Here is a 26820-nt window from a genome sequence, read left to right as displayed (position 1 = left end):
TTGGATTACAGGCATGTGTCACTGTACTTGGCTGAGTCTTTCTTGACCACTATTATTTTCGATATTTATTCCCTTGGCTGAATTAATACAGTACCATTGTCTCAACTATTGATTATTAAGTATGGAAATGCCACCTAATATTATTATCTTTTTCTAAAATGCTCAAATTCTTGGTCTCACCTGGATTAAAAGTACCTCAAGCCTACTGTCATGTATAATTAAAAAGAATTTTTTAAAAATGTTTTTTTAAAGTACCTAAAGGGGGCTGGGGCTGGGGCTCACCAGTAGAGCGCTCACCTACCATATGCGAGGCCCTACGTTCGATCCTCAGCACCACATAAAAATAAATAAATAAAATAAAGATATTGTGTCCAACTACAACTAAAAAAAAATAAAGTACCTAAAGGGTACATTGTGTCATATAAGCTAGATTTTGCTGATAATTAAATACCATGCAAAATTCAAAACCAAATGATTGTCAAAAGTGGCATTTATAAATAAATCGTCACAGAGGAAATGTCCCCTGTTCCTAGGGGAAATCATTACCTGTAAACATACTGTGTCTGAATATAGTAGAAAATATTGTGGGAATATGAAGTATTCCAACATCCTCCCTCTTCTTCTAAGAATCAAAAATAAACTCATCCTTTCACTACCTCACTCTCAAAATACAGAAACAATGTGAGGTAGTTCTAAGTTTCTAGACTTGTTTTCTAATCTGATACATTCTGTAGAAATGCTATTCTGATTATTTGTTGACATTAATTTGTATCATCATACTAACGGCTTGCAGAGTGAATCTCTATATTGGTCAATTAGCTTAGTTTTATTTCACTTGATCACAAACTATGCATTTAATCTTTAACTTGTCACTATACAAGTGTACACAAGTAGTCACAAGTGAATAAAGCAAAATATTTCACAGATAACACAAATCCAATAACTCTCATTATAAACACTTCAAAATGTTTAACCACTAACCAAAGATCAGAACATCTACCTTGTTTCTGAAAAACAACACTTAAATTTTACAGTAATCTTGGTGTTTGCTTACCTCATTTCTTTATGAACACTTGGGATTTGGTCTAAGGCCATTCGGTAGAACTTAATGGCTTTGGAATAATTTCTTTGTTTTAAGTAAATATTTCCCATATTCACTTTCAGTCTCCCTAATTAAAAAAAAAAAGAATGTATAGTATTCTGATTTTTGCACTTTTCCTATGATATTGTAGATGATCTTAATTCATATTCTCTAATGTTCTTAAGTTATAAAGTTTTAGACATTACCTAAAAATCTAATTTTAAAATAGTTATACTGTTTCATGTATTCAAACATTAGTTTTCTGTGAGGCAATGAAACTTAAGATAGTAGATGCCTGAAAGTATAGTTGGAAAGAAACTGACTTACATTATAAAACTGAAAGTATATTCTGCTAAAAAAAAAAAAAAAGTGAGATTATACGGCATTTTAAAATTAGACTAAAAAATGTCACACACATTTTAATATGATATTAAAAGGAAATGATATTCTGATAAACTTTAATATTGCAACTAAAAATTTATATAATATAAATGCTAAATATAAACTGTAGTCTATTGGGACATATTTACAGATGGCAAAGCATATTCTATAGGGATGCCATGGCTCATTCTACCTGTGGTAACAGAACACATTTTTTGTTACCATTATGTAACATACTTCATACCAACCATATTTCTTCATTTGTATTTGTATGGATTTTCACATACAGTATCTCTAAGAAGGATACCCCATCATAAATACAAATTTGCTTAGAGCATAGATCATTTCATTATAAGGAAGCATAAAGTGGGGAGATATAAATTAACACTATAAAAGAGTTATGCCTATTGGCAAAACTGATTATATACCTACCTGCATTGCTAAACATCTTGTTTTTCACTATAACTTGATATGTGTTTAGTGCTTCAGCATACATTTCATTAGCTGAATACTGACTGGCCAAGTTGAAAAGAACCTAAGGAAGAAACAATGGCAAAAAGACATAATGATTATGTTAGGTCCTGTTCACTTCTGATCTGTCTAGAGATTTAAATCATACAACAAAAGCTGCTTATATCAAGATACTCAACCAATTTAGAAATTAAGTCCACAAAAGAAATATCTTACACCCAAATAAGCCACAACATTAAGAGATAAACAGCTGTCCTCTATACATTTCACTTAATTTTCTATGTACTCTATTTTAACTAGTATTTGCCATCCATTAATAGCTGAAAGACCCACAAAGAATAAATGTATATTGTTAATGTTGCTGGTGATAAAGGAAATAAGCAAGATAAATGGATTAATTCTCTTTGTAAATATAAACTAAACGTCCCATGGAAATATCTTTTTTAATATTTATTTTTTAAATTATAGGTGGACACGATATCTTTATTTTTTTATTTTTATGTGGTGCTGAGAATCGAACCCAGTGCCTCATGAATGTGAGGTGAACGCTCTCCCCTGAGCCAGAATCCCAGCCCCCTGGAAATATCTTAAACCCTAAAGTATACCAGGGAAGAATTTGCATAGCAACGGCTTTATATACAAAATTATAACTTAAGTCATCAAAGATATAGTATTTTATGTACCTACAGGTAAAAAAATTATCACAATAATTTACTGCCTGAAGATGTCATGGAATTTTAAAAAACTAAGTGGTAAATATCTAGTATTTTAAAATTCCAAATTCCCCCTTTTAAATTACTTTAGTATATGAAGACTTTGCCCACTGACAAGGAATTTTTATACAAGGAATTCTTTTCAGAATAAATGTTTTGCTAGAAATTAAATATGTTTTCACTACCCTCACAAAGCATTTTCTTATTTATTTGAAATCCTTGAAAATCACTGATCCAAATGTCTACATTACAATCTCATTAAGATAACCATCCTGAATGAGCATAAATATTAACAATCTTCAAGACATGCAGCCATTGGATGGCGGGTTTGCAATTACTATTAAAAAACAATTAATTGAATAATTTAATAAGAGACCTTTGTACAAACTAAAAATGAGTGTCTCATGAATTAAAGATTATTATGTATTTCATTCTGGTACCTAAAAAAAAAAAATCAGATTTTAAAAATAAAAGATAAGGCAAGGACTGTGGTTGTAGCTCAGTGGTAGAGTGTTTACTTAGCAAATGTAAGGCCCTGGGTTCGATCCTTAGTACCACATAAAAATAAATAAAGGTATAAAAACAAATAAAATAAAGTTTAAATAACAGTACACATATATTTAAAAAAAAAGAGATAAAGCAAAAAGAAAAAAGATGTTAGTGGGGAGGAAAGGACACAGAAAGGTTATTTAACAGGTACAATGTTTTAGGTAGAAGTAAGAAATTCTGGCATGTTACCGAACAGTACGGTGGCTACAGGTAATGATAATGTATTGTATATATGTTTGAGGCCAATGTGCTTAATCTGATTAAACACTACACAATGTATACATGTATCAAAATATCACATGGTACACCATTAAAATGTATAATTTTTATATTTTTATGTATCAGTGAACAAAGTTTTAAAAATATGTAAAATAAAAAAGGCTTTTGGAATCCATAAATCTTGGCCAAAATAATTTTCTTTGCAGGTATTTCTATACTTACGGAGTACGTTAAATCCAAATTGATATTTTCTGGAGTTGTAACTTGTTCCCGTTGTCTCACCAGGACTCTCTCTTTTCTTCCTGCATCTTTTGCCTTTTCTAAGGCCTGAAATCAGATTTACACTTTTAAAAATAATTTTTGGGCATTTATCAACTTTCATTCATTTGGGAACTATCAACATGAAGCTTGGCCGAATTCATTTTCCAACCTCAGATTCCCCAGGATGCTTCTCTACTCCAATAGACTTTCCTCTGTACTCTTACATTAAAAAAAAAAAAAAAAAAAACCTAGAATATTTGTTTAAATGGAGCTCACCATCACAGAATTGTGTCTGTGGTTTTCTGAGAAAGGAGGAGAGAGTATGAAGGATGAAATGTAAAGTGTACTTGCACCAAGTCAAGTCTGTACCTTTCACCACCTTTTGAGTTTGACCATGCCTACCTCCCTACCTTTTCTTTCCTCCTAATTCCTACATCTTTAGGTATTTTAATTCAACTTTGTGAGGAAGGAATTTAAGTAAAATTTTGTTTCTTATTTAACATTCTTCAGGAGGCTCAAAATACAAGTGAAAGAATAACTGAGATTCTTAGGCTGGCTCTAATACTACTAAGAATGTCAAGAAGCTTTCATTGATTTCCACATTAAAATTCAATAAGAGACTTTGCTTTTATTAGAAATAAAAAATAGCACCAATTCTATAAGCAATAAAAGTAGGATTTTATATTGAACATTTCTAATAGTATGCATTAATCTGATAACTGAGTCACAGAAATTATATTTACATGATAGGAAAATCAAAGTAATGAGAACAAAGCAAATAAAAGATCAAATTTTGAAAAGCAGAATTTTAAAGAGCAGAGAAGACATATATCTCTATATACTTCATAATTTCAATTCCTATTACTTTGTGAACTTACCAATTTTAAGTCTCCACAACTGTTAGCAATACAGCTTTCTTCTACCAACTCATTTACTTTCTTCTCTAATTGTCTAATCTTTTCTTCTGGACTGTTGAAGAAAAAAGCAAGTGTAATTTAAATCAGTCAACTACTAATAATTTATACTGAAATTGTATTTACTTTTAATACTGTCCATAACATGCTCTTTAACTTTAAGAACAGGTGCAGGCTCAGTGGTGCATACCTATAATCCCAGCCGTTTGGGAGGCTGAGGCAGGATGATCTCGAGTTCAAAGCTAGCCTCAGCAAAAGTGAGGCACTAAACAATTCAGTAAAACCCTGTCTCTAAATAAAATACAAAACAGGGCTGGGGATGTGACTCAGTGGTTGACTGCCCCTGAGTTCAAGCCCAAGTTACCCCCCTCCCCAAAAAACAAAACAAAACAGGTGACATATAAGACAAATGTATAAATGGCATTAAAGAACAAATGTATTGCTGATTTTGATAAATACACTATATAATTAATTATTCATAATTATAATAAAATAGCTAACATTTATTTAGTACAACTCTATTAACATAGCAAAATGCTTTACCCTAATAATTTCATTTACTCCTCATAACAGCACTTGACACAAGTACTATCATTATTTCTATGTTACTAAAAAGGAAACTTTGTGAAATTTAAATATTTCACTCACGATTGAAAAGCTAGTTAGGTAAGGAGCCAGGATTCAGACCCAACTGGAACCCTTGCTACTATATTACTACCACAAAGGAGAAGTCGATTTTTTTTTTCCAGATCCTATGGTAAATGAAACTGTACCTTATGGCTAGGAAAACTGAACACCCTCCCCCACCAAAATTACTTATTATCAGAAAGATGCTAAGAGAAAAATTCTAATAAGGTAAACAAGTTTTAAAATTCTGGCTTCATTAAGAGAAAATAGCAGTTTCCTAGCAAGTACAAGATCCTGGATTCAATCCCCAGCACCACAATCAACCGATATTTTTAAAAAGAGCAAATTATCCTTGAATCATTCACATTTCAAATAAACACTGATGTTTTGTTACTACTTTCTTCTGCCTTTGATAAAATTTTACTAAAGATACATTCAAATAGATGGTAGTTCTCTTAAGTCTCTATAAATGAAGTAGTAAATATTAACAGTATAGCTTTGTCTATGGAATTATATTCTTTGGGGGAAATCTGGGCCTAAAATGGTAAATTCTATTAGTTTTTTAAGATCTTCAAAATTCTGACTGAGCAAGAACAAAATAGATACAATTTTTATAAAGGTTACAGTGAAATTTAAATTCTATTTTCTCATTGTCTGAAACATCTAATAAATGTCTTTAAATGTTGCTTACAGATTATTACTAAACCAAAAATGTTAAAACTCTAAGAGAACTTTATGAAAGACACTCTGTTCCTAACAAAGACCAAGAAATGAAACCTATATGTAGACATGGTTGGATACCTACTTAACAAGAACTTGCCACCCACCCTGCTTCCTAGCACAGACAATCTAAGCCAGTCTTGAGTATCGCATTCCTTTTTCTAGTATTTGGCTTAACCACAGGCATTATATATAATGCATTGCACATCTGAATGGGATAGAGAGTTCCTGCAAAAATTCTCACTGTTTTTTAAAAGGAACTAGAACTATGAACTATCTGCTGCTTTATCAATTACAAAGAGATTTTGAACTCTTACTACTCTATTGGCATCATAATGATGGGCAAGTTCTTAAGAAAAGCTAAGAGAACTTGAATCAAATGTATGAAATATGATATGTCAAGAACTATGTAATGTTTTGAACAACCAATAATAAAAATTAAAAAAAAGAAAAGCCAAGAGAATAAAAAAAAAAGCTGAACTAGGGATAATATTATTGAGTAGTTAAATTTACCTTCCCCTGAAATGCCCTTTCTCCACAATTCTCACTATGTTTTTTTAATTGGTTTTCTCTTGTCTGCAGCTGAAAAGATCCTAAATGACATACTTAAATAAAAGAATATACTTTTATTAGCAAACATGCTGTCATTAATGAGTGCACAAAATAAAACAATTGCCTATAGAGGTTCCTTGTTAGTTGAAAAAGGGAACTTAAGTAACTTATACAATTGTCCCGAACATTGGTTTTAAGAATTACACAATTCTGGGGGCTGGGGAATGTGACTCAAGTGGTACTGCGCTCGCCTGGCATGCGCAGGGCACTGGGTTCGATCCTCAGCACCACATAAAAATAAAAATAAAAAAATAAAGATGTTGTGTCCACCGAAAACTAAAAAGTAAATAAATAAATATATATATATATATATATATATATATATATATATATATATATAAAAAGAATTACAATTTTGGGGCTGGGTTATGGCTCAGTGGTAGAACGCTCGCCTTGCACATGCAAGGCCCTGGGTTCGATCCTCAGCACCACATAAAAATAAATAAAAATTATTTAAAAAAAGAATTACAATTCTAAGCCATATATTATACAGAAGCAAAACAGTGTACTTGGTTAATAGATGAGTTCTGGAACCAAACAACTGTATTTGAATCTGAGTCATTCTCTTTATTAGCCTTAGCAAGTCAAGATCTCTGTGTTTCTGTTCCTTCTCTATGAACTGGTGACAGTAATAACTCCATTTTTATGTGTAATGCACTTGGAACAGTACCTGCACACAGCAAGTACTCAGTTTTTATTGTTTGTGAAATGTATACATCAAGGTACTCAGATACCAGTACATGTATACTGCTGAATGGATACTGCCGTTTTTTTTTTTTTTTATTGTTGTTGATGTTGTTGTTTTAGCTACTATCTAAACAACAGCACAAAACTTATGTTAATTCTACAAAAAATTATGTTGTTCAGACTGAGGATGGAGCTCAGTGGTAGGCAAGTGCAAGGTCCTGAGTTCAATCCCCAACACCATACACAGACAGATACACACAAATTATACTGCTCAATAATATGATTAAGTTGATATGTATTCTTAATTTTTTTCTTTTAAATGTCCTTTTATAATAACCATAACATTTACAATCACATTTGGCCTTCAAAAGAAACACTACTGACACCCATAACAATTAGACATCAAGTCAAATAATACTGTAACAAAACTGCAAAGAACACATGTGGCTATTCTTAGATTTGATTTATTTGCTAGTTCTAAGAACTAGAGATGGTGTTTGATCACTTTCCTGCTGGGACAAACTTTTTAAATTACACATCTGGAAAATACAAATAAAAAACATTCAGCAACAATAACAAAATGACAACATAATGACTTGCATACCTATCTTCATTTTTGGTTTCCAGAGGAGGAGCAGGGCCCCTTGATTGACCAAGTGGGTCAAATGCAGAGCCTGAGACACAATTCAAGAGTTCATATTTAATTTGCAACCCAGAAAACTGAAGAAAACATGAAATTTGCACCTTATTTCATTTACCTACTTATTAAATAATTTAGATTCCCTGTTTGTTAAATGGATATAACATTTATTAAGTCTACATAAATATTTTATATGTCAGGAAATTGGTAAGATCTTTAACATACATGAAACTATGTAAATAAAACTTATGTGTTAACATATAAAAGATACTCTTAGCATTTCCCCACAGTGACCTCTACCTCTATCTAGTATGATCTCTAAATTATCAATCATGAGAGTTATAATCTGATATTGGCTTCCTAATTTTCCTTACTGGTGTAATAAACATTAATTTTTGTCATGATTTTATGTTTTAATTGTTACTTAGCTTCTATAATTAAATACTATTTTCATCTTTCATTTTTTAAACCAAGCTCTAACTTATATAAAATAAAATGCCATATTTTAAATGCATGGTTCAATACATTTTGATAAATCAAAAACTGTTTTAACTACCACTCCAATGGAGCTATAGAACAATTTCTTTTCTTTTTTTTCCTTTTTTTTTTCTTTTTAACACCAGGGATTTAACCCAGGGGTCACTGAGCCACATCCCAGCCCTTTTATTTTTTATTTTGAGACAGGGTCTCGATAAGTTGCTCAGGGCCTTCACTAAATTGCTGAGGCTGGCTTTGAATTCATCATCCTCCCGCCTCAGCTTCCTGAGTCACTAGGATGAAAGGCATGCGCCACTGTGCATGGCCCCTTCCTTTCTTATGTGGTACCTCAAATAAGGATCAATTATAATCAATGGCATTTTAGATTTTATTTAAAACAGGAATGACATTCATATATACAAAAACAGTAAAAAATTAAGATACATGAAAAAATTATTATAGAGATTGTATAACAAACCTCTCAAAGATGCTTTGGTAAAACCTGCTGCTCTCACTGCTGTCATGGGTCTAGTTACTCCATCCTTCAAAAAATAGGAATTATTTAAAAAGTATTCTAAGACAAGATCTACCTCCTATTTAAAATTCTGTACACGACACATATCATAATATAAAAAAAGTCCCAATTTTAATACTGATTTTAATTACTATCCGCTTATTCCCTACTTCTGTCTCTTCATATATCAATCCTGTGTATTTTCTCTTTCTCCATAAAGTTTCCATTCCTTGATATAATTTGGTTTCTCTCAGTTTGAAAAGAAAAAACTAATTAACATTATTTAGATACTCTCCTACTTATGGCTGGTCTCCTATATATAGCACATAACACAATCATTGAAAAGGATAACAGAAGAAAAGCAGGTCTCAGCAAACACATCATATATATACAATATAAACCATTTCTATATCTACTCTCCAATAGGTTTTCATTTGAGACCTCAATACATAAATCCAAAGATTTAGAACAATCTTTGAACATAAATCTGACAATTTAGGACAGTCTAAACTTTACCCCACAATTTTATGAATCAGGGTCATTATATAAGTAATTTAACATTTTAAAATATATAACAAAGAGAGGGGAATCTCTGGTATAAATTCCAAGTCATGAGAAAGGCACAAAATCAACAACTAAATAGCAGAGATACCTGAATAGTCCCTGTCATTGGTCTTCCCATTGATGATGTCAGGGATGTCTTGGACTAATAAACAGAAAAGTCAGTTAAAAAGATTCCTAAACACAGCTACCTTTATTTTTAAAAACCAAGTTATAGATCTTTTCTTTATAATTTTTTCTTCATTCTTTTGACAAGTAAACTTACACATAATTTTTTCCCATTTATCACCTGAAGGCATAGAATCAAACTATGAAACTCTAAAATCAGAAGTTAACAACAACAACCCAAAGCCTTTATAAAGTTTAAATGGAACACAGTCAAACTCCATCCATTTACACACTGCCTATGGTTGTTTTGCATTACAAAAGCAGAGGTGGATGAATAGCTATGACAAAGACCACATAACCTGCAAAGCCTAAAATATCTGGCCCTTCACAGAAAGAGTTTGCTGTCTCTTATTCTGAAACAACACCAAAAATCAAATTTATGAGTACATGTTCAGAATGATTAATGAAAGTATGTTTCACATGACATACTGTTAGTTATATTATGTAAAAGGCTACTTTCTTCACTTACATAAAGGATCATTATAAAGGCAAGTGCCCTGGACTTCTAGGTTCTAAAGCCATTTTTCTGACCCCTTAGAAAATATTATCATAAAGACTAGGAAATGCTGTTCCACCACGTGCTTCCATTTTTTTCTCCCTTCAACTTGTAGGTAATTTGGACAAGATTTAAAGATTTACTTATTTATTATAGAGTTTTATAGAGTATCTTTCCTCCAAAGATCTCTAAGGCAAGACCTAAGTATATAACTTCAAAACACTTTTTTAAAAATTTTATTTCTTCATTTATTAATTAGTAAGTTTTTAAAAATAATTATCAACAACATTACATTTAGGTAACATCTGATTTCACATAAAATACATGAATGGAATACAAATGAGACTTGGTTATATTATGCAGAAAATGAAGCAACTTAATCAACCAACATAAGGTTTACAAATGGAAAGTCAGCAAAATATTTTCTGATATATTTAAAATCAAAATGACTAAAATGTTCAAAGCTGTTAATCAAATTAGACTTTTTAAATGTTCATAACTATTCTTATAACTATCCAAATGGAAACTATATCTGGTTCATGAAGTAAAAGATTACTAAAATTATTTAGAACTGACTTATGTTTAAGAAAAAGCATCTTAATATTTGCAGCTTACAAAACCTACCCCATATCCAGTAGCTATAGGTCTAGTAACTGCAGTGCTTGGTATTTTAGCAGTTATCTTGGGGAGGAAAAAGAACACAGTTAACAGAATTCTGATTAAGCTATAGAATAGAAAATTGGGAAAGAAATGGAAATATAGACTCATCAATAAGAAAATATTTATGTAATATTTAGAATAATTCTTCTAAATATTTCTATCTTAATATTAGGGAGCTCACTTTTCTTAATTGAGAAAGTATTGAGAAAGAGACTTATTTTGAAATTCATTCTAAAGGAGAAAGGAGACTTTAGAAATGACCTAAGGTACTAATAAGAAAGATCTGTTTCATACTTTCATCTATCATGTATTCAACATTTACTACATTTATAGTACTGCCAGCCACTAGCCCACACAATAGATGCAGGTTTTAATGTCTAAGAAACTGGGTTTAAATCCCAATTCTCTCTCAACTGGTTAATATCTTTGAACCTAAATTTGCCCACCTTTGTATATAAAGTATGCTGATAACAAAACTGTAGTGGTTCAAATAGGACCATGTGAAAATGTGTTAAACAGGACAGTTGTTAGGCTTATTTATTGTTCAACATATTTAAATACAATTCATTGAGGAATTCTACTTCTGGCTATGATGGATTATTGCTTTTTAAAAAAACCTTCTTACTAAAAACAATTAAAAAGGCTAGGGACAAAAACACGTTTAAAAAATTGTTTCCATGCACCAGAGAACCATCAAAACTGAAGAATTGCAAGGTCTCAAAATTAAGAAGAGAAGGGAAGACCTGAGAGGTGAACCTGCATTTCCGCTATTTTTCTCTCATAGACTCTGTTCATTTCAAAAGCATGGATGAGAAACTGAGCACAGTTTTTGAAAAACTCACAGTCTGAGGGGAAAAACAGTGGAGTTGGGGGACTGCCAAAGAGGCAGCTCTGATAATCCTCCAGGCTCTAGCTTGCACTCAAAAGACCATACCCTCAAGCTGAAAGGCAAATAGAAGTATATCAACCAGCCTTCTTTAGGGATGAAGTCGAATTTAGAATCACTTCCAATCCAACCAGATTAAGGAGGCCAGAGATACCTTGTACTGCTAGGGTCATAAGTAAAAGTAAATTATCTCTACAATCCTGAGAGCTGTTCTATCCAACAGAACTTTCTGCATAACAAAACGTTCTATATCTGCAATAGCCTCTAGCCACACATGACTACTGAGTATTTAAAATGTGACTACTGCAAGATGGATCTGAATTTTTCATTTCAAATAAATAGTTACATGTGGCTAGTATCTATCAGATACTAACAGAGACATAGAGCGATAAATTACTTCTACAATTTTTCATTTACAATGTCTGGTGTTCAATCAAAAAGAATCAGACATACAGGAGGCAAGACTAACTAACCAAAAACACAAGAAACACAAACAAATTAAAAGAAATCCAGATGGAGATACATGTAATGAAAATACCAGACATAGACTTCAAGATATCCATGCTTAATATGTTCAATGAGTTAAAAGACAAGATTGACAAGTCAGTAGAGAACAACATCAAAAAGAATAAATGGTAATCCTAGAACTGAAAATAGTGTAAAATTTTGGCATTGTAGAGAAAGTAGCAAAACTACTAGTTTATAACAGATTTTCATAAGTTAAAGATGAGTATTGTAATGTTTAGGAACACACCAAAAAAAAAATGGTTAAAGAATATAAACTACCAAGATAACAGAAGAGGGAAATAGAATAATAAAAACAAGCAATGAAGGCAAAAAAAGAAAGAAAGAAAGAAAGAAAGAAAGAGAGAGGGGGAGGGAAAGGAAGAGAACAAAACTTAAAAGAGGAAAAAACCCAAATAAGTAATAAAATTTAAATACAATATTTCATTAAATGTAAATAAGATGTCTCAATAAAATAAGAAGGTAGACTATTTTAAAAACTAGAGCCCAATTACATGTTTCTATTGAGATACATCTTAAACATGGATTTGGAAAACTTGGAAGTAAAAACTGGGAAAGACATATGATGCAAATATTAGACATAAAGAGAGCTTATATAACTATATCAACATATTAACATCTGGCAAAATGGACATAAAGCATTACTAGAAATAAAGATATTTCACAACAATAAAAGGTTCATTTTACCATATGGATATAACAATTCTAAAATCTTCTGCTAAAGACCGAAAAGAGATAGACAAATCCTTAACAGTGCAAGATGTGCTTGTACTTCCCATTAATAACAGAACCAGTAGACAAAAAAAAAAAAAACCTCATAAAAAATATAGAACTCCTGAAGAAAATCATTAATATACTTGATCCAATTATACACTGTACCATACATTGTACCTATTATCAACTGCAGAATATACATTCCTTGAAAATGCACTTGGGTAATATTAATAAATTCCAAAGAATTGAAATCAGACAGATTATGTTCCCTACCTAAGAATAAAGTTAAAAAACAATTTAAAACAAAGATGATTAGAACATTTTAGAAATTAAGAGGTTTACTCCCAAATAATCCATGGGTCAAGGAAGAAATTGCCATATAAATCAGAAAATATTTTGAACTGAATAATAACGAACATATTATGATAGAGGAAAATATGGAAAAATACACATCTATTTATTTTGTAGAAAAATAGATGCCTGAATTATAGGTTTTAATACATGAGTTGTTAGATAAACTTTAATCATTGGGTCTTTGCCTTCTTGTGGGCAGGTATTTTAATATTGCAGGGCTTAGAACTCAAATGCTTGAAAAAGTTGGCTCTAGGTCTTAGAAAAGGCTAGAAGGGAAGAATACAGGTCTCAGCAACTTTCTCCTTGAGAACAAACTGAGGGCAAAAGAACATTACTGTTTTTTAAGTTTTACCTAGTGACTACATCTGTTTTGCTGCTGTTGTTCTTTGTAGTCAGCATTGACAAGCTCCTATACTGTCTCAACCCTTTGTCGTTTTTCCCCTCACCTGCAGTGTCCTTCCTCCTATATCTAAAGGTCTGCCTCAATTTCATAGATCCTTTAATATAACTCTAATTTAATCTTTTAAGAAACATCTTCTAATTGTCCCAACTACTGGAAAATAACCTCTCTTCATGGTCCCACAGCAATTTATTTTCTTTTTTTACAACTTATTGCATTACGCCTTGTAACAGGCCCCTTCTCTCTCTCTGCTTTCTGACCCTGCCATTAGCTAAGAAGCTTTCCTCTGATGGGCTCTTCCCCCACGATGTGCTCCTTCACCTTGCTCACAGCAATGGAGTTGGCCATCTATGGACTGAGATCTCTAAAACCATGAGCCCCAAATAAACTTATCCTCCTATAAGATTTTCCTGTCAGATATTCTGATCATAACAACTCCAAAGCTGATTAAAGCAGCCAGTCTGGCAAAATTATCACCTACTGTGAATCACCTGATTTACTAAGTCATGGTCAATAAGGAAAAGAACAATGAGTCAAACAGAGAGTCTCTTCAAAAGTCCACAGTCTAGTCACTAGTCTAGCAGAACCCAGTGTTCTGGTTTTTCTTCCAATAATGAAACTAACCTTAAAACTAAAATACTAGCTGTGGAATATGTACCAAAGAATTACTTTACCCAAAGAGAGACCTGGCCTTTTCCCTTGACTACTGGGAAGTGATCTCTAGACTCCTATCTACTTGATAAGAATGTCTTTGATTGTCTGGGGGCCTTGATCAGTGGAAGATCTAACAATGTAATCTATGGTAGGTGCATTGGGACGTATCAGTTTCACCTACCAGAGTTACCAGCCTGGACCTCCAGGAGGGGCTGGAGACCAAAGGGTAACTATAGAGGCAGTATGTGATTAAGCCCCATAAAATTTTTGGACATCAAAATCTTAGGTGGACTTCCCTAGTTGGCAGTAATTTGTGAGTACTGTCGCATACAGTGGTCTGGAAGAGTTACAATCACTCCTGGCTCCATAGAGAAATGACAATCAGAAGCTCTATTTGTGGACCACTCTCAAATTCTGTCCCATACACCTCCTTCCCTTGGCAGATTTTAATCTGTATCCTTCCGTTGCAATAAACTTGGGAGTACAATAGATTTCATTGAGTTCTATGAGTAATTCCAGAGAATTATTAAGGTAGTGCTGGGAACCCTTGGCTTTGCTTGCAATTGCTTTGAGAAATTAGGGAACTCTTATGGAGGACTCTGACAGCTAGTTAAACTCATTGCAGGGAACCATGCTACATTCACTTATACCAAATGAGATGAGGCAAACTACTCACAAGATTCTTTTCATGTTAAATGTTTAATATTAATCATTGATTTTTACTAAACTAGAATGTGTGCTAGGGAAGATGGCAGAAAGAATAAAAAAAGTGAAGGAAGATGAAAGCAGGAGAGTATCTCATTTTAAAGCAAAGGAGTTACTGCATCAGGGTTTCCTAATGTTGGCAGTACTGACCTCTTGGGATGGATAATTCTTTATTATGTGGAACTGACCTATGCATTATAGGATGTTTAGTAGCAACTATGGGTATCCACTAGATACTAACAGCACTCTATAACAACCAGAATTATCTCCAAACATTGCTAAATGTCCCCTAGAGGTGTGGGTGCGCAAAACTGTCCCCAGTTGAAAACAGCTGCTATAATAAAACTAGGAGGGGAAAGTTGTTTTTAAAAAAGAATGTTAGGTATAGATCATTAGAGGGGAAACTCTCTATACTTCACTATTTCACTTAGTCCCAGCCTTGTTTATTTTCAACTACAAAAGAAGTTTGGCAGATTTCATGCACTGTGGAAAACACATATCTATGCTTCACATGACATATACAAAAATCTTAAGAGTTACAAAAGAGTTATTTTACAAAAATAAATAAATAAATGTAGCGGTTTATGTACCAGTGGAAGAGAATCACTATACAAGAAAGAAATAATTTGTATTATTAAGACCCAATGTTTTGAAGGAATAATATTTCTAGCACTTTAAAAAGTAGAAAGGTAAATATTTTTAAAATAATATTTTAGGTAAACATACTCTGATGTTTTATATACACAACACTTATATTTTCAAAAGCATACAGAAACTTTTGATTTAAAATACTTTAAAATTATGTGTACAACTATTAAATGTGCTATGGTTTGAATGTGGTTTATCCCCCAAGTTTTATGTGTTGGAGGCATGGTTCCAATAGTGGCTATACTGGGAGATACTGTGGATCTTGTAAGGGAGGCCTAGTGGGAAGTCAAGGGGGTTCTGCTGACAGAGGGGAAAATTGGTCTCCTAAAGTAAGTTCTCACAAGAGCAAGTAGTTTAAAACCTTAAGCCTAACCAATAAATTCTTCTCAAGATTCCTTTTCAAGATGGGATCCTTCCTCCCACCCATGCTCTGCAATGTACCATAGAGCCCTCACCAGATCCTACATGTTGTTTGTTCTTTCAGCTCCCAGACTTTACAAAGTTGACCTGTTTCAAGTATCTCATTATGATAAGGAAAAGCTGACTAATACAACATGTCAAATAAAAATAAGAAAAATTAAAAATCCACTTATTGGATACACTGAAATATACAAAACATTACTGAAGGAAACTAAAGGTGACACAAACAAATGAAAAAGACATAAGATATTCGTGAATTGGAAGACTAAATGTTGTTCAGATGTTCATACAACCTGAAATGATCTACAGGTTCAAGCCAATCTCTATCAAAATCCTAACATTGCTTTTTGTTCAAATAGAAACATTCATCCTGAAATTCATATGAAATATCAAAGGTCCCTAAAAAGTTAAAACAATTCTGAAAAAGAGGAACAATTATCAGACTCACATTGCCTGATTCCAAAACATGACAAAGCTATAGTAATCAAAACGGTGTGGTGCTAGCATAAAGACAAGATCAAGGAAACAGAAGAGGCTGCAGAAATAAACCCTTGCATATATGGTCACATTTTTATACCATACACAACAAAGTAACTCAAAATAGGCTGAAGGCCTAAACATAAGACCTAAGACTATAAAACTCCTAGAAGAAAATATAGAGGAGAAGCTTCATGGAATTGTTTGTGGCAATGATTTCTAGGATATAACACCAAAAGCACAAACAAACAAACAAAAAAATTTAGACAAGTAGAATTACATCAAACTAAAAATCTTTGCACTTCAAAGAATACAATCAATAGCATGAAAATGTAACTTATTGGATGGGAAAAATATTTGCAAATCATATATATCTAATTAGTTAATATCCAAAATATATAAAGAACTTCTATAACTCAACATCAAAATAGACAATTCTCCATTGACAGATGAATGGTTAAACAAAATGTGGTACATATATACAGTAGAAGCCTTTAAAAAGAGGAAATGCTGTTAGATGATACAACATGGATAAAACTTGAGGACATTATACTAAGTGCAATAAATCTTGTCTTAAAAACGTAAATACTCTATGATTCCACTTATGTAAGGTACCCAGAATGATAAAATCCACAGAAATAGAAAGCAAATGGTGGTTACTGGGGACTTAGGAAAGGGGAGAAGATGGGGAATTGTTGTTTAATAGTCACAGAGTTTCATATTTACAAGACGAAAAAATTTTGAAGATCTGTTTCACTGGAATGTGAATACACTTAACATTACTAAACTTTACATTTCAAGATAATTAAGATGATAAATTTTATGATATGTGATTTTTACCATTTTTTTTAAAATTTCACTTACAGGAGGTCTTCTGCCATGACTTGTTCTCACTGCTTGCTGAAAACCTGTATCATTCTCCAATTCCTAAAATGAAAAGGCAAATTTAACATTCAAATATGAAAAGAGAATTGGGGAAAAATGTTTAAGTTCTTAAGGTATTCAAGATCCTCTATAATTCATCATATCCTAGATGCTGACATCAGGGTTGGGACTCAAGGACTCCTGTCCTCAAATCTTCCCCCAAATATCAAGGCTCCTTCCTTTTTACAAATAAGAGTACTGATTATGTTAATTAATTTATTAAGAGCATTTTATTAACTATTATTCAAAAGGTCAGTATCATAATGCCTGGTTAAAAGATCGCACATATAGGACATGACCCTTCTTTTCCTTCCCTCCCTCCCTCCCTCTCTCGCTTCCTTCCTTCCCAGTAGCTACAGCAGTAAGAAGAGATCTGTACCCCCTCCCTCCCTTCCTTTCCCTCTCCCTCTTTTCCCATATACTAGGGTCAAGCTACCATTCCTACCTGAGAAAGCCCCAGGACAAAAAAGGGCATATTTTTTACAAGCAAGGAAGCAGACACTTTCTATTATTTTGTTTACATCTGCTCAAGTGAAAAACCTTTGCATTTCACTGGACAGGTAAAATCTTGAGATTCAGACTGAAGTGAACCTAGCTGGCTCCATTGAGTTCAACCTGTTCTGTCATTTGGAATCATCTCAGTTGAAATAAGTTATTTTGCTTTCCTGATTCTTGACTTATATTTTCCCTCAGGAAATCTGAGGAGAGAAACATTAGTCAAGGTCAGAGATACAATTGTTCTTAGGTTTTTGAACAAAATGTCATTTTTTAAGCTCTCTAAAAAACACCCCGTCTTACCAACTGCCAATCTTTTAACATGATTTCATTTCCTACTTCTTCTACAACATAAATTTGGCTGTAATTACTCAGGTACACTTTAGTACAACTCTCTTACTTGCCTTTAATTTATTCCAATTTACTTCAGACAAAAATATACCTGCTGCTATGGTTTGAATGTGGTTTGTCCCCTAGAGGTTCACATGTTAAAAGTTTGGTCCTCAGTGTGATGATGCTAAAATGTGTAATCTTTGAGAGATGGGGAGGTAATTAGGTCATTGGAAGTACCGTCCTCAAAAGGGATTTACGGAGGTCTTGTGGAATTAGTTCCTAAAATTTTTTTAATATTTCTTTTTTAGTTGTCAATGGACTTTATTTATTTATATGTGGTTATGAGACTCAAACCCAGTGCCTCACACATGCCAGGCAAGCAATCTATCACTGAGCCACAACCCCAGCCCTTATTTATTTTTGCATGGTGCTAAGGATTGAACCCAGTGCCTCATGCATGAGAGGTGAGCGCTCTACCACTGAGCTACAACCCTAGCCTGAGAATGGGTTCTTATAAGAAGACCAAACTAGCCCCTCTCTCTCTACTCTGGCTTCTTGTCTCACCATGTGATCTGGCTTGTTGTAACCACTCCTATCACAATGCAACCCAAGGACCGTCACCAGAAGACAACAGATGGAACTGCCTGATCTTGGACTTTCAATCTCCAAAACAGAGGTATATCTTTTCTTTATATATTACCAAGCCTCAAGTATTTTGTTATAACAACAAGAAACAGACTAATATCCTTGCTTGGTATTAATACATATAAAATGAAGTCATTACCAATTAACTTTTTTTTAAATACTTATTTTTTAGGTGTAGATGGACACAACACAATGCCTTTATTTTTATGTGGTGCTGAGGATGGAACCCAGGTCCCACCCGTGCTAGGCAAGCGCTCTACCGCTGAGCCACAATCCCAGCCCCCAATTAACTTTTTTTCTTAATGTTTAGTTGTAGATGGACACAATACCTTTATTTCATTTATTTATGTGGTGCTGAGGTTCAAACCCAGTGCCCCACGAATGTGAGGCAAGCACTCTACTACTGAGCCAGCCCTCAATTTACTTTTTTAAAAGTCTGTAGAAAATCAAAGTAAAATGTTCATATTAACAGGATACTAATACAATGCACTTTAAATATGATTTTATTACAAACATTTCTTCTTTAACTTTTACTTTAAATTATCTTTATAACCTCCCATATCACACTACAGAAAATTAAATAAGTACAAAATGTTCAGCCATAAAAACTGGGAACTTTTGTGTAAAATACAAAGCCAAAGGCAACCTCCAGCATAATTAATTATACTTCTATTTTGATAAATCTTTTGGTAAAAAGAGTCTTCTAAGATTCTTGAACTATTCATAAAATGTTATGAATAATCTCAATAAATTCTAATTAAATGACAAACGAGAAAGAATGATCAATAAATTTTCTAATAACAAACACTAAACACAATTTTTGTAACTTTTTCTTTGTACCTTGACAAACTGTATATTGTATTATCATCTTAAGCAACAGTTTCAAGTGACTAGGTTATATATTATACTTGTTATTATTACAACTAACTACATGACACTTCAAATTTAGTACCCTAAAAAAAAAAAAGAAAGAAAGAAAGAAAGAAAAACCTGCTTTTAAGTACTTCCAGGGGGCTGGGGATGTGGCTCGAGCGGTAGCGCGCTCGCCTGGCATGCGTGCAGCCCGGGTTCGATCCTCAGCACCACATACAAAAAACAAAGATATTGTGTCTGCAGAAAACTAAAAAATAAATATTAAAATTCTTTCTCTCTCTCTCTCTTTAAAAAAAAAGTACTTCCAGATGATTTAAGTCTTTTTAATTCACATATTGATGAAAAACAGAAGTATATAACTCATCTTCATTCATTTATATAATACTTCTCATGATCTTCCCTTCTATTACAATAATTACTATTGGTGGAAGTTAGCAGAATCTTCACTAATAGCACTTTTCGATTTTTAAGTCAACTTACTTAAAGCATAAAAAAGCAGAGAACCTTCAAATCCAAAGTCTTCATATATCAACTGAGCTAGTTCACAAAAGACTAATATAAAAAAAAGTTTTTTGTTTTTTTTGTTTTACCTCAGTATCATAGATTGGATTGTAGTCATTGTAACCAGAATAAAGATCATCATCATCTGTCTCTGGAGCCAGGTGCACATTTTGCATCATTTGTGCCTAAGAAAAATCAACAGTGCAAATATGTGTTATGATTTGGATGTAGAATATCCCCCAAAGGTTCATTTGTTAAAGGCTTGGTCCCCAGTGCAGTAATGTTCAAAAGAAGGGCTTTGGGGAAGTGACTGGATCATGAGAGATCTAACCTCATAAACAGACTTATCTACTTTTGGTTGAATGCATTATTGGGAGTGGTAACCATGGTACAAGGGGGACCTAGTTGGGGGAAATAGTTACCAAGGGCATATCCTGCTTACTCTTTCTCTCTCTCTCTCCCTCCTTCCCTCTCCTGACTCCTCTTTTCTGAGGAAAGCAGCTTTGCTCTGCCATGCCCTTCCTCTATGCTGTACAGCTTTAACACAGATTCAGAAACAATGGGGTCAGCTGACAATGAACTAAAGCCTCTGAAACTATGAGCCAAAAAAATCTTTCTTCCTCTATGTTGATTTTCTCAGCTATTTTGTCCCAGCAACAGAAAACTGGTTAATACAATGTGTGACTGGTATAAAAATTAAAATATATGTGTGTATGTGTGTGTGTGTGTGTGTGTGTGTGTGTGTGTACACTTGGGGGTGTTGGGAACTGAACCTAGGGCATTGCTGCTAAGCACACTATTGAGCTATACCCCAAGCCCTAAGAAATAATTCTCAATTCGAATGCATAACCTTTTTTGGCCAAATTTAACTATACATATTTCTATGGCTTCAGGTTTTTTTTTTCAAATTCCTAAAAGTAGGTGTCAAAACATTCATTCATTGCCCTCATTTTATATTTATTCCATACCTTCTACATGGAAAAAACAGTGATAGGACTGAGGGAAGGATATAGCTGACAGTATCAAGTACAGATGAAACATAAGCAATAGCCCAATGCAATGCAAATACCACTATAATCCCACCATAATAGATAAAGTTTAAAAGATCAACAACATATAAGGCCAGCAAAAATGTGAAGCAATTGGGATATTCATACACTGTTGATAGGAGTATAAAATTGTACAATTTTGGAAAAAATTCTGGCAGTTTCATAAATTAATATTTACCTTTCATGACCCAGCAATTCTACTCCAGAGTTTTTACCTGGGAGAAATGAAAATATGTCTACAAAAAGATTTATGTAAGAATGTTTATGGCAGCTTTATTCATAATGGACACAATTAGAATCAGACAAGATGCCCAGCAATAGAATGGGTAAGCAAAATATGGTATATTTATGCAATGAAGTACTATTTGGCAATACAAAAATGCATGCACTGATGGCATATATAACAATATGAAAGAATCTCAATAACACTGTGTGCTAGAAGCCTTATATAAAATGGTACACTGAGCACTGTTTCATTTATATAAAGTTCTAGAACAGGCAAAAATTAACCTATGGAAAAAAACAATCAGAACAGTGGTTGCTTGTTGCGGGTGGGGAAGTAGAGATTAAATTGGAAGCAGCACAAGAGAATTTTCTGGAGTAATGAGAAATATTCTATGTTTTGATGGGGGTTTCAGTTACACTAGCATCCACGTATGAAGACTCAACAAACACACTTAGGATTTCTGCTTTTCTTTGTAAATTCTATCTTGAAAGGAAAAACAGTAGATAAATATTGAACTCTAAATTAGTAAGCATGCCAAGTATTTAAGAGGAAGTTTAATATCTGCAATTTTGTTTCAAATGTATAAAAAGAAGGGTTGATACATGAATAGGATAGCCATATGATAAAGCAAGTATAGAAAAATGATAATGGTAGAAACCAGGTAGCAAGTAAAAGGGTCACAGTTAAATTCTTTAAACTTTGCTACACACTTGAAAACTTTCATAATAAATGTTGAGAAAAACATGCTTAGGCAGAATAAAATAGATGTCAAAGCAAATAAAATAGAAGCATGAGAAAAATGTAATTACTGTGTACTTTTGCTATAAATGTAATAATTGTTTGACAGTCTGGAAGGAGTCCCAGAAGTGTCATTCAAATCAAGTCAGTAGTTTAGGCAATTCTGAGGGTCAGAGGTGTAAGAGGGCCAGCAGCCAAAAAAATGTAGTATAGAACTACTTGTCTACCTAGCAGTATATTTCTTTCTTTTTTTTTTTTTTTTTACTATTTTAAGTATGCCAGTAAATTCCTAAGAAAATTCCATTTAAAAATTTTATTGTTCAGCATAATACCAAATATGTCACTTCTCAGAGCCTTTTAAAAATTATTTATATTTAAAAATTAATAAAATTATTACTTTTTGAGATATGATTCACACTATAAAATTAGCCCTTTTAAAGTATATCATTCAGTGGTTTTTAGTATAGTCACAAGTTGTGCAACCATCACCACTATCTAATTCCAAAACATATTCTTCATCTCATAAAGAAAAATGGGGCCCTGAATAATAAATTTATAACATTTTGTTTATCTATTCATTAGTTAGTGGACACTGGTGTTGGTTCCACTTTGAAACTTGTAACACTGTTGTGAATATTTGCATAAAGTTTTGGCATGAATATATGTTCAATTCTATTAGGTTTATATCTAGGAATGGAATTGCTGGGTCAGAGGGTAACTCTATGTTTAACTTTTGAAAAAGCTACCAGACTGTTTTCTAATGTGGTTGCAACACTTTACATCCCTTCAGCAATGCGAGGTTTCTAATTTCTCCATGTCCTAGCCAACACTTGTTATTGTCCCTCTTTTTGGTAGAGCCACAGTAGTGAATGTGAAATATGTCACTGTGGTTTTGATTCAGATTTTTCCTGACGATTAGTGACGTTGAACATATTTTCATGTGTTTATTGGATATTTGCATAATCTCTTTGGAGAAATGTCTGTTCAGATTTTTTGCCCTTTAATAATATGGTCTTATATAGCTAAAAATCTTTATTTTTCAGGCTACTAGACCTTATTGTATATATGCTTTGCAAATATTTTCTCCCATTCTATACATTGTCTTTTCACTTCTTGATAGTATCCTGTAAAGCACTAAGATTTTAAAATTGGATGTATAATTTATCAATTTTTTTCTTTAGTTGCTTACACTTTTGGTATCACATCTAAGACACAAATGCCTAAACCAAGGTCATGAAAATTTATGCCTATTTTTTCCCTTAGAGTTTTATGGTTTTAGTTTTTACAATTCCTTGATCCACTTTGAGTTAATTTCTCATTACTCTTTGAAGATGAAAATTCATTACTGTGAGAGCAAATGTCAGTCAGATAAAAACAGTCATTCCAAAATACCTCTGAAGGGTCACTCGTGGAAGAAGCATAAAACAACTTAACTTAAAAGCTTTGGCTCAGATAATATGGAGACCACTTTTCTCCCTTATCCATGGTTTCACTTTCCATGCCTTCAGTTACCTGCACTTAACTACACAGTCCAAAAATATGAAGTGGAAAACTCCAGAAATAAACAATTCATGCATTTTAAGTAACATTCCATTATAAGTCGTGTGATAAAATATTATAGTACTGCTTGAACCCACGTGGGACCTGAATCATCCCTTTGTCCAGCATATCCACGCTGTATCCGCTACTGACCCATTAGTCACTTAGTAGCCATCTTGGTTATTAGGTCAACTCTTGCAGTATCACAGTGCTTTTACTCAAGTAACCCTTATTTTACTTATTTATGGCCCTGAAGTAAAAAATCATGAAGCTGGCAATTCAGATATGCCAAAGAGAGGTCACATTTTAGTATCAACACACATTATTAAAGGGTAAGAATAATAGAATAAGATATATTGAGAGAGGCTGAGGTTGTAGCTCAGTGGCAGAGTGCTTGACTAGCATGTGTGAGGTCCTGGGTTCAACTCTCAGCACCACATATAAATAAAATAAAGGTCCATCAGCAACTAAAAAAATATTTTTAAAAAAGATACATTGAGCTGGGCTCTGTGGCACATGCCTATAATCCCAGCAGCTTGGGAAGCTGAGACAGGAGGATGGCAAGTTCAAAGCCAGCCTCTGCAACTTATTGAGGCACCAAGCAACTCAGTGAGTCCCTATCTCTAAATAAAATACAAAATAGGGGCTGGGGCTGGGGCTCAGCAGTAGTGCACTTGCCTGGTATATGTGAGGCACTGGGTTCAATTCTCAGCACCACATATAAATAAATAAAATAAAGGTCTATCAACAACTAAAAAAAAAATTTTTTTTAAAAATACAAAATAGGGCTGGGGTTGTGCCAGCGGCTGAGTGCCCCTGAGTTCAATTCCTGGTACCAAAAAAAAAAAAAAAAAAAAGATATATTGAGTGAGAAGATTGATTCACATAATTTTATTACAACATATTGCTATAACTGTTCCATTTTAGTATTGTTAACCTATTACAGTGACTAGTTTATAAATTAAACTTTATCATAGGTAAGTATGTATAGCAAAAATCAGAGCATAAATAGGGTTCAGTACTACCAAAGGTTATAGGTGTCTACTGTGGGCCTCCAAACATATCCCATGCATATAAGGGGGGGACTACTGTACTATATTTGTGGCTCTCAAACATCAGAAACCTAAAAATTTATTAAATCCAGATTGCTTCTCCCCAGCCACCACTGTTTCTGATTCAGTAAGTCTTCAGTGGGGGATATTATCACCCTTTCAATTCCATATAATGTGCATTTCTATCAAGTCACCAAGTGATGCTGATACTGTTGGTCCAGGGATCCCACTTTGAGAATCATTATGCTAAGCAAGAACTTCCTGATTATGAGCCCTATTTAAATAGTCTAGCTTCCACATTAACAAGCAACTTTTAGAGTTAGAGATCCTTTTTGCTGGGTTGTAAACCAGATTGTAAAAAATTTATATTTGGGAGAGTCTTTAGTTGAACAGACATTTAGTGGAATATACTATTCTTAAAGATTTGGAAAGCAAACCTAGGAAAGGTGAAAGCAATTACCTATGGCTAAGAGCTACTTTTGCAAAATAAATATTACACTTAGAGTCTCTGGATACTCCAAGCTCTTTCAGAAGCAGCTTATACACACAACAAGCTTCTCATCTTGAAATAATTTGAGGATAATGTCACCTCAATATAATTGCCAGTAAAACATTTATTAAATGTAAAAGTTATTTCTTAACATGCTTCTACTCTGAAAAACAGTCTACTTCCAACATGTCGATTGTAGTTTCTCAATCACAACCAGAAAATCAGCCTGGTAAACAGAAAAACTGTAATTTTAGGCTCAGGAAAAAAAAAAAACAAAACTGGGAAACCCGTAGCTGGCCCTCCATATCTTCGGAGTCTGCATCCTGTTAAGTACGTGGGGATGGGAGGGAATTACATCTGAAAACATACAGACTTTTTCTTGTCATTATTTCCTAAACAATTGTTTATAATAACTATTTACATAACATTTACATTGTGTTAGGATTTGTAAGTAACCCAAAAAAATGAATTACTTATGTATTTGGAATAATTGTATAAATTATATACTGCTGGTCCAGGGAGACTCGAGCAATTAATTTTGGAATTAAAGGGGAGTGGGTCCTAGAACCAATTCCCTGGGGATACAGAGGATTAACTATACTTAGTGTATTGGAATTTATATATACTTTATGCATTGTTTTGTTCACTTTTGCCTTCATTTCTGGCTCAACCTTTTATTAAACAATCTCCAAAAGGAATTAAATCTCTAAAAGGAATGGTCGCTGTATTTGGTGTGAAACTCTAGAGCCGGTACAATGGTCTTCTTGTATTTGGAGGTGCTTCGTTAACGTGTGACTACGACCTGGTACTGGTACGGCCATCCCAAGAAAAACTGGACCGCCCATCCCTTTAGGAGGAGTAATAAAAACTGGTCTTAGCTATGGAAACCGATGTGTGCGAACCAACGCCAGAGTCAACGAAGGAAGGACAAGGGTACCACATGGACTTCCCGCCACAGGTGGGCGGGAAGGGGCCGAGGGCGGGCAGTCTGTCCTCCGCCCCTCCGCAGGCCCCACAACGCGAGCAGGAGGAGGCTCCCCGTGGGCTCCGCGCGCCTTTTGCGGCGCAGCACAGCCGCGCGGAGTCTGAGGCGCTCGGACCCCAAGGCCCTTCTCCTACCTCTCGCTGAGAGGAGTGGGGTGACCGCGAGTCGAGCCCAGGGAAGACGCGGCCGTTATCGCGAATCTACTCAGCAGGCCGGAGCGCGGCGCTGGAACGGTTGCCAGGGGCGGAATCCAAGGAAGCCGCTCCCACAGTCTTCCGCGCGGGGCCGGAAGCGCGGGGGCTGAGGGGAGACCTGGAGGGAGGGGCGAGGAGTAGTGGGTTGCGCCTCTAAGTCGGGGCCAAGAGGGGTCGGGGCAGGATCCAGAGGGCGCAGGGACCCAAGATCCTGTAAATCCTGGTGAAATCAGCCAGGAAAC

The 26820-nt window shown here is 33.9% G+C and overlaps 1 protein-coding gene across 1 annotated transcript in view; it reads right to left on the bottom strand.

Moving 5' to 3' along the window:
* The window catches only part of Ift88 (intraflagellar transport 88), a 114050-nt gene extending 87448 nt beyond the window's left edge, over window positions 1–26602 (bottom strand). The window contains exons 1-11 of the mRNA XM_026394913.2: window positions 26519–26602; window positions 20395–20490; window positions 17399–17461; window positions 10716–10772; window positions 9519–9572; window positions 8831–8894; window positions 7840–7909; window positions 4554–4644; window positions 3637–3741; window positions 1895–1997; window positions 1055–1169 (exon numbers count right to left, since the gene is read on the bottom strand). Coding sequence (XP_026250698.1) covers window positions 1055–1169; window positions 1895–1997; window positions 3637–3741; window positions 4554–4644; window positions 7840–7909; window positions 8831–8894; window positions 9519–9572; window positions 10716–10772; window positions 17399–17461; window positions 20395–20484 — 812 coding nt within the window. The 5' untranslated portion in view covers window positions 20485–20490; window positions 26519–26602. The remainder of the gene's footprint in view (window positions 1–1054; window positions 1170–1894; window positions 1998–3636; window positions 3742–4553; window positions 4645–7839; window positions 7910–8830; window positions 8895–9518; window positions 9573–10715; window positions 10773–17398; window positions 17462–20394; window positions 20491–26518) is intronic.
* Window positions 26603–26820: the final 218 nt, after the last annotated feature.

This window comes from Urocitellus parryii, chromosome 2 (genome assembly GCF_045843805.1).
Source record: "Urocitellus parryii isolate mUroPar1 chromosome 2, mUroPar1.hap1, whole genome shotgun sequence".
Classification (NCBI taxonomy): Eukaryota; Metazoa; Chordata; class Mammalia; order Rodentia; family Sciuridae; genus Urocitellus; species Urocitellus parryii.
The sequence above is the reverse complement of the archived record's forward strand: the minus strand, read 5'-3'. Positions and strand labels throughout refer to the sequence as shown.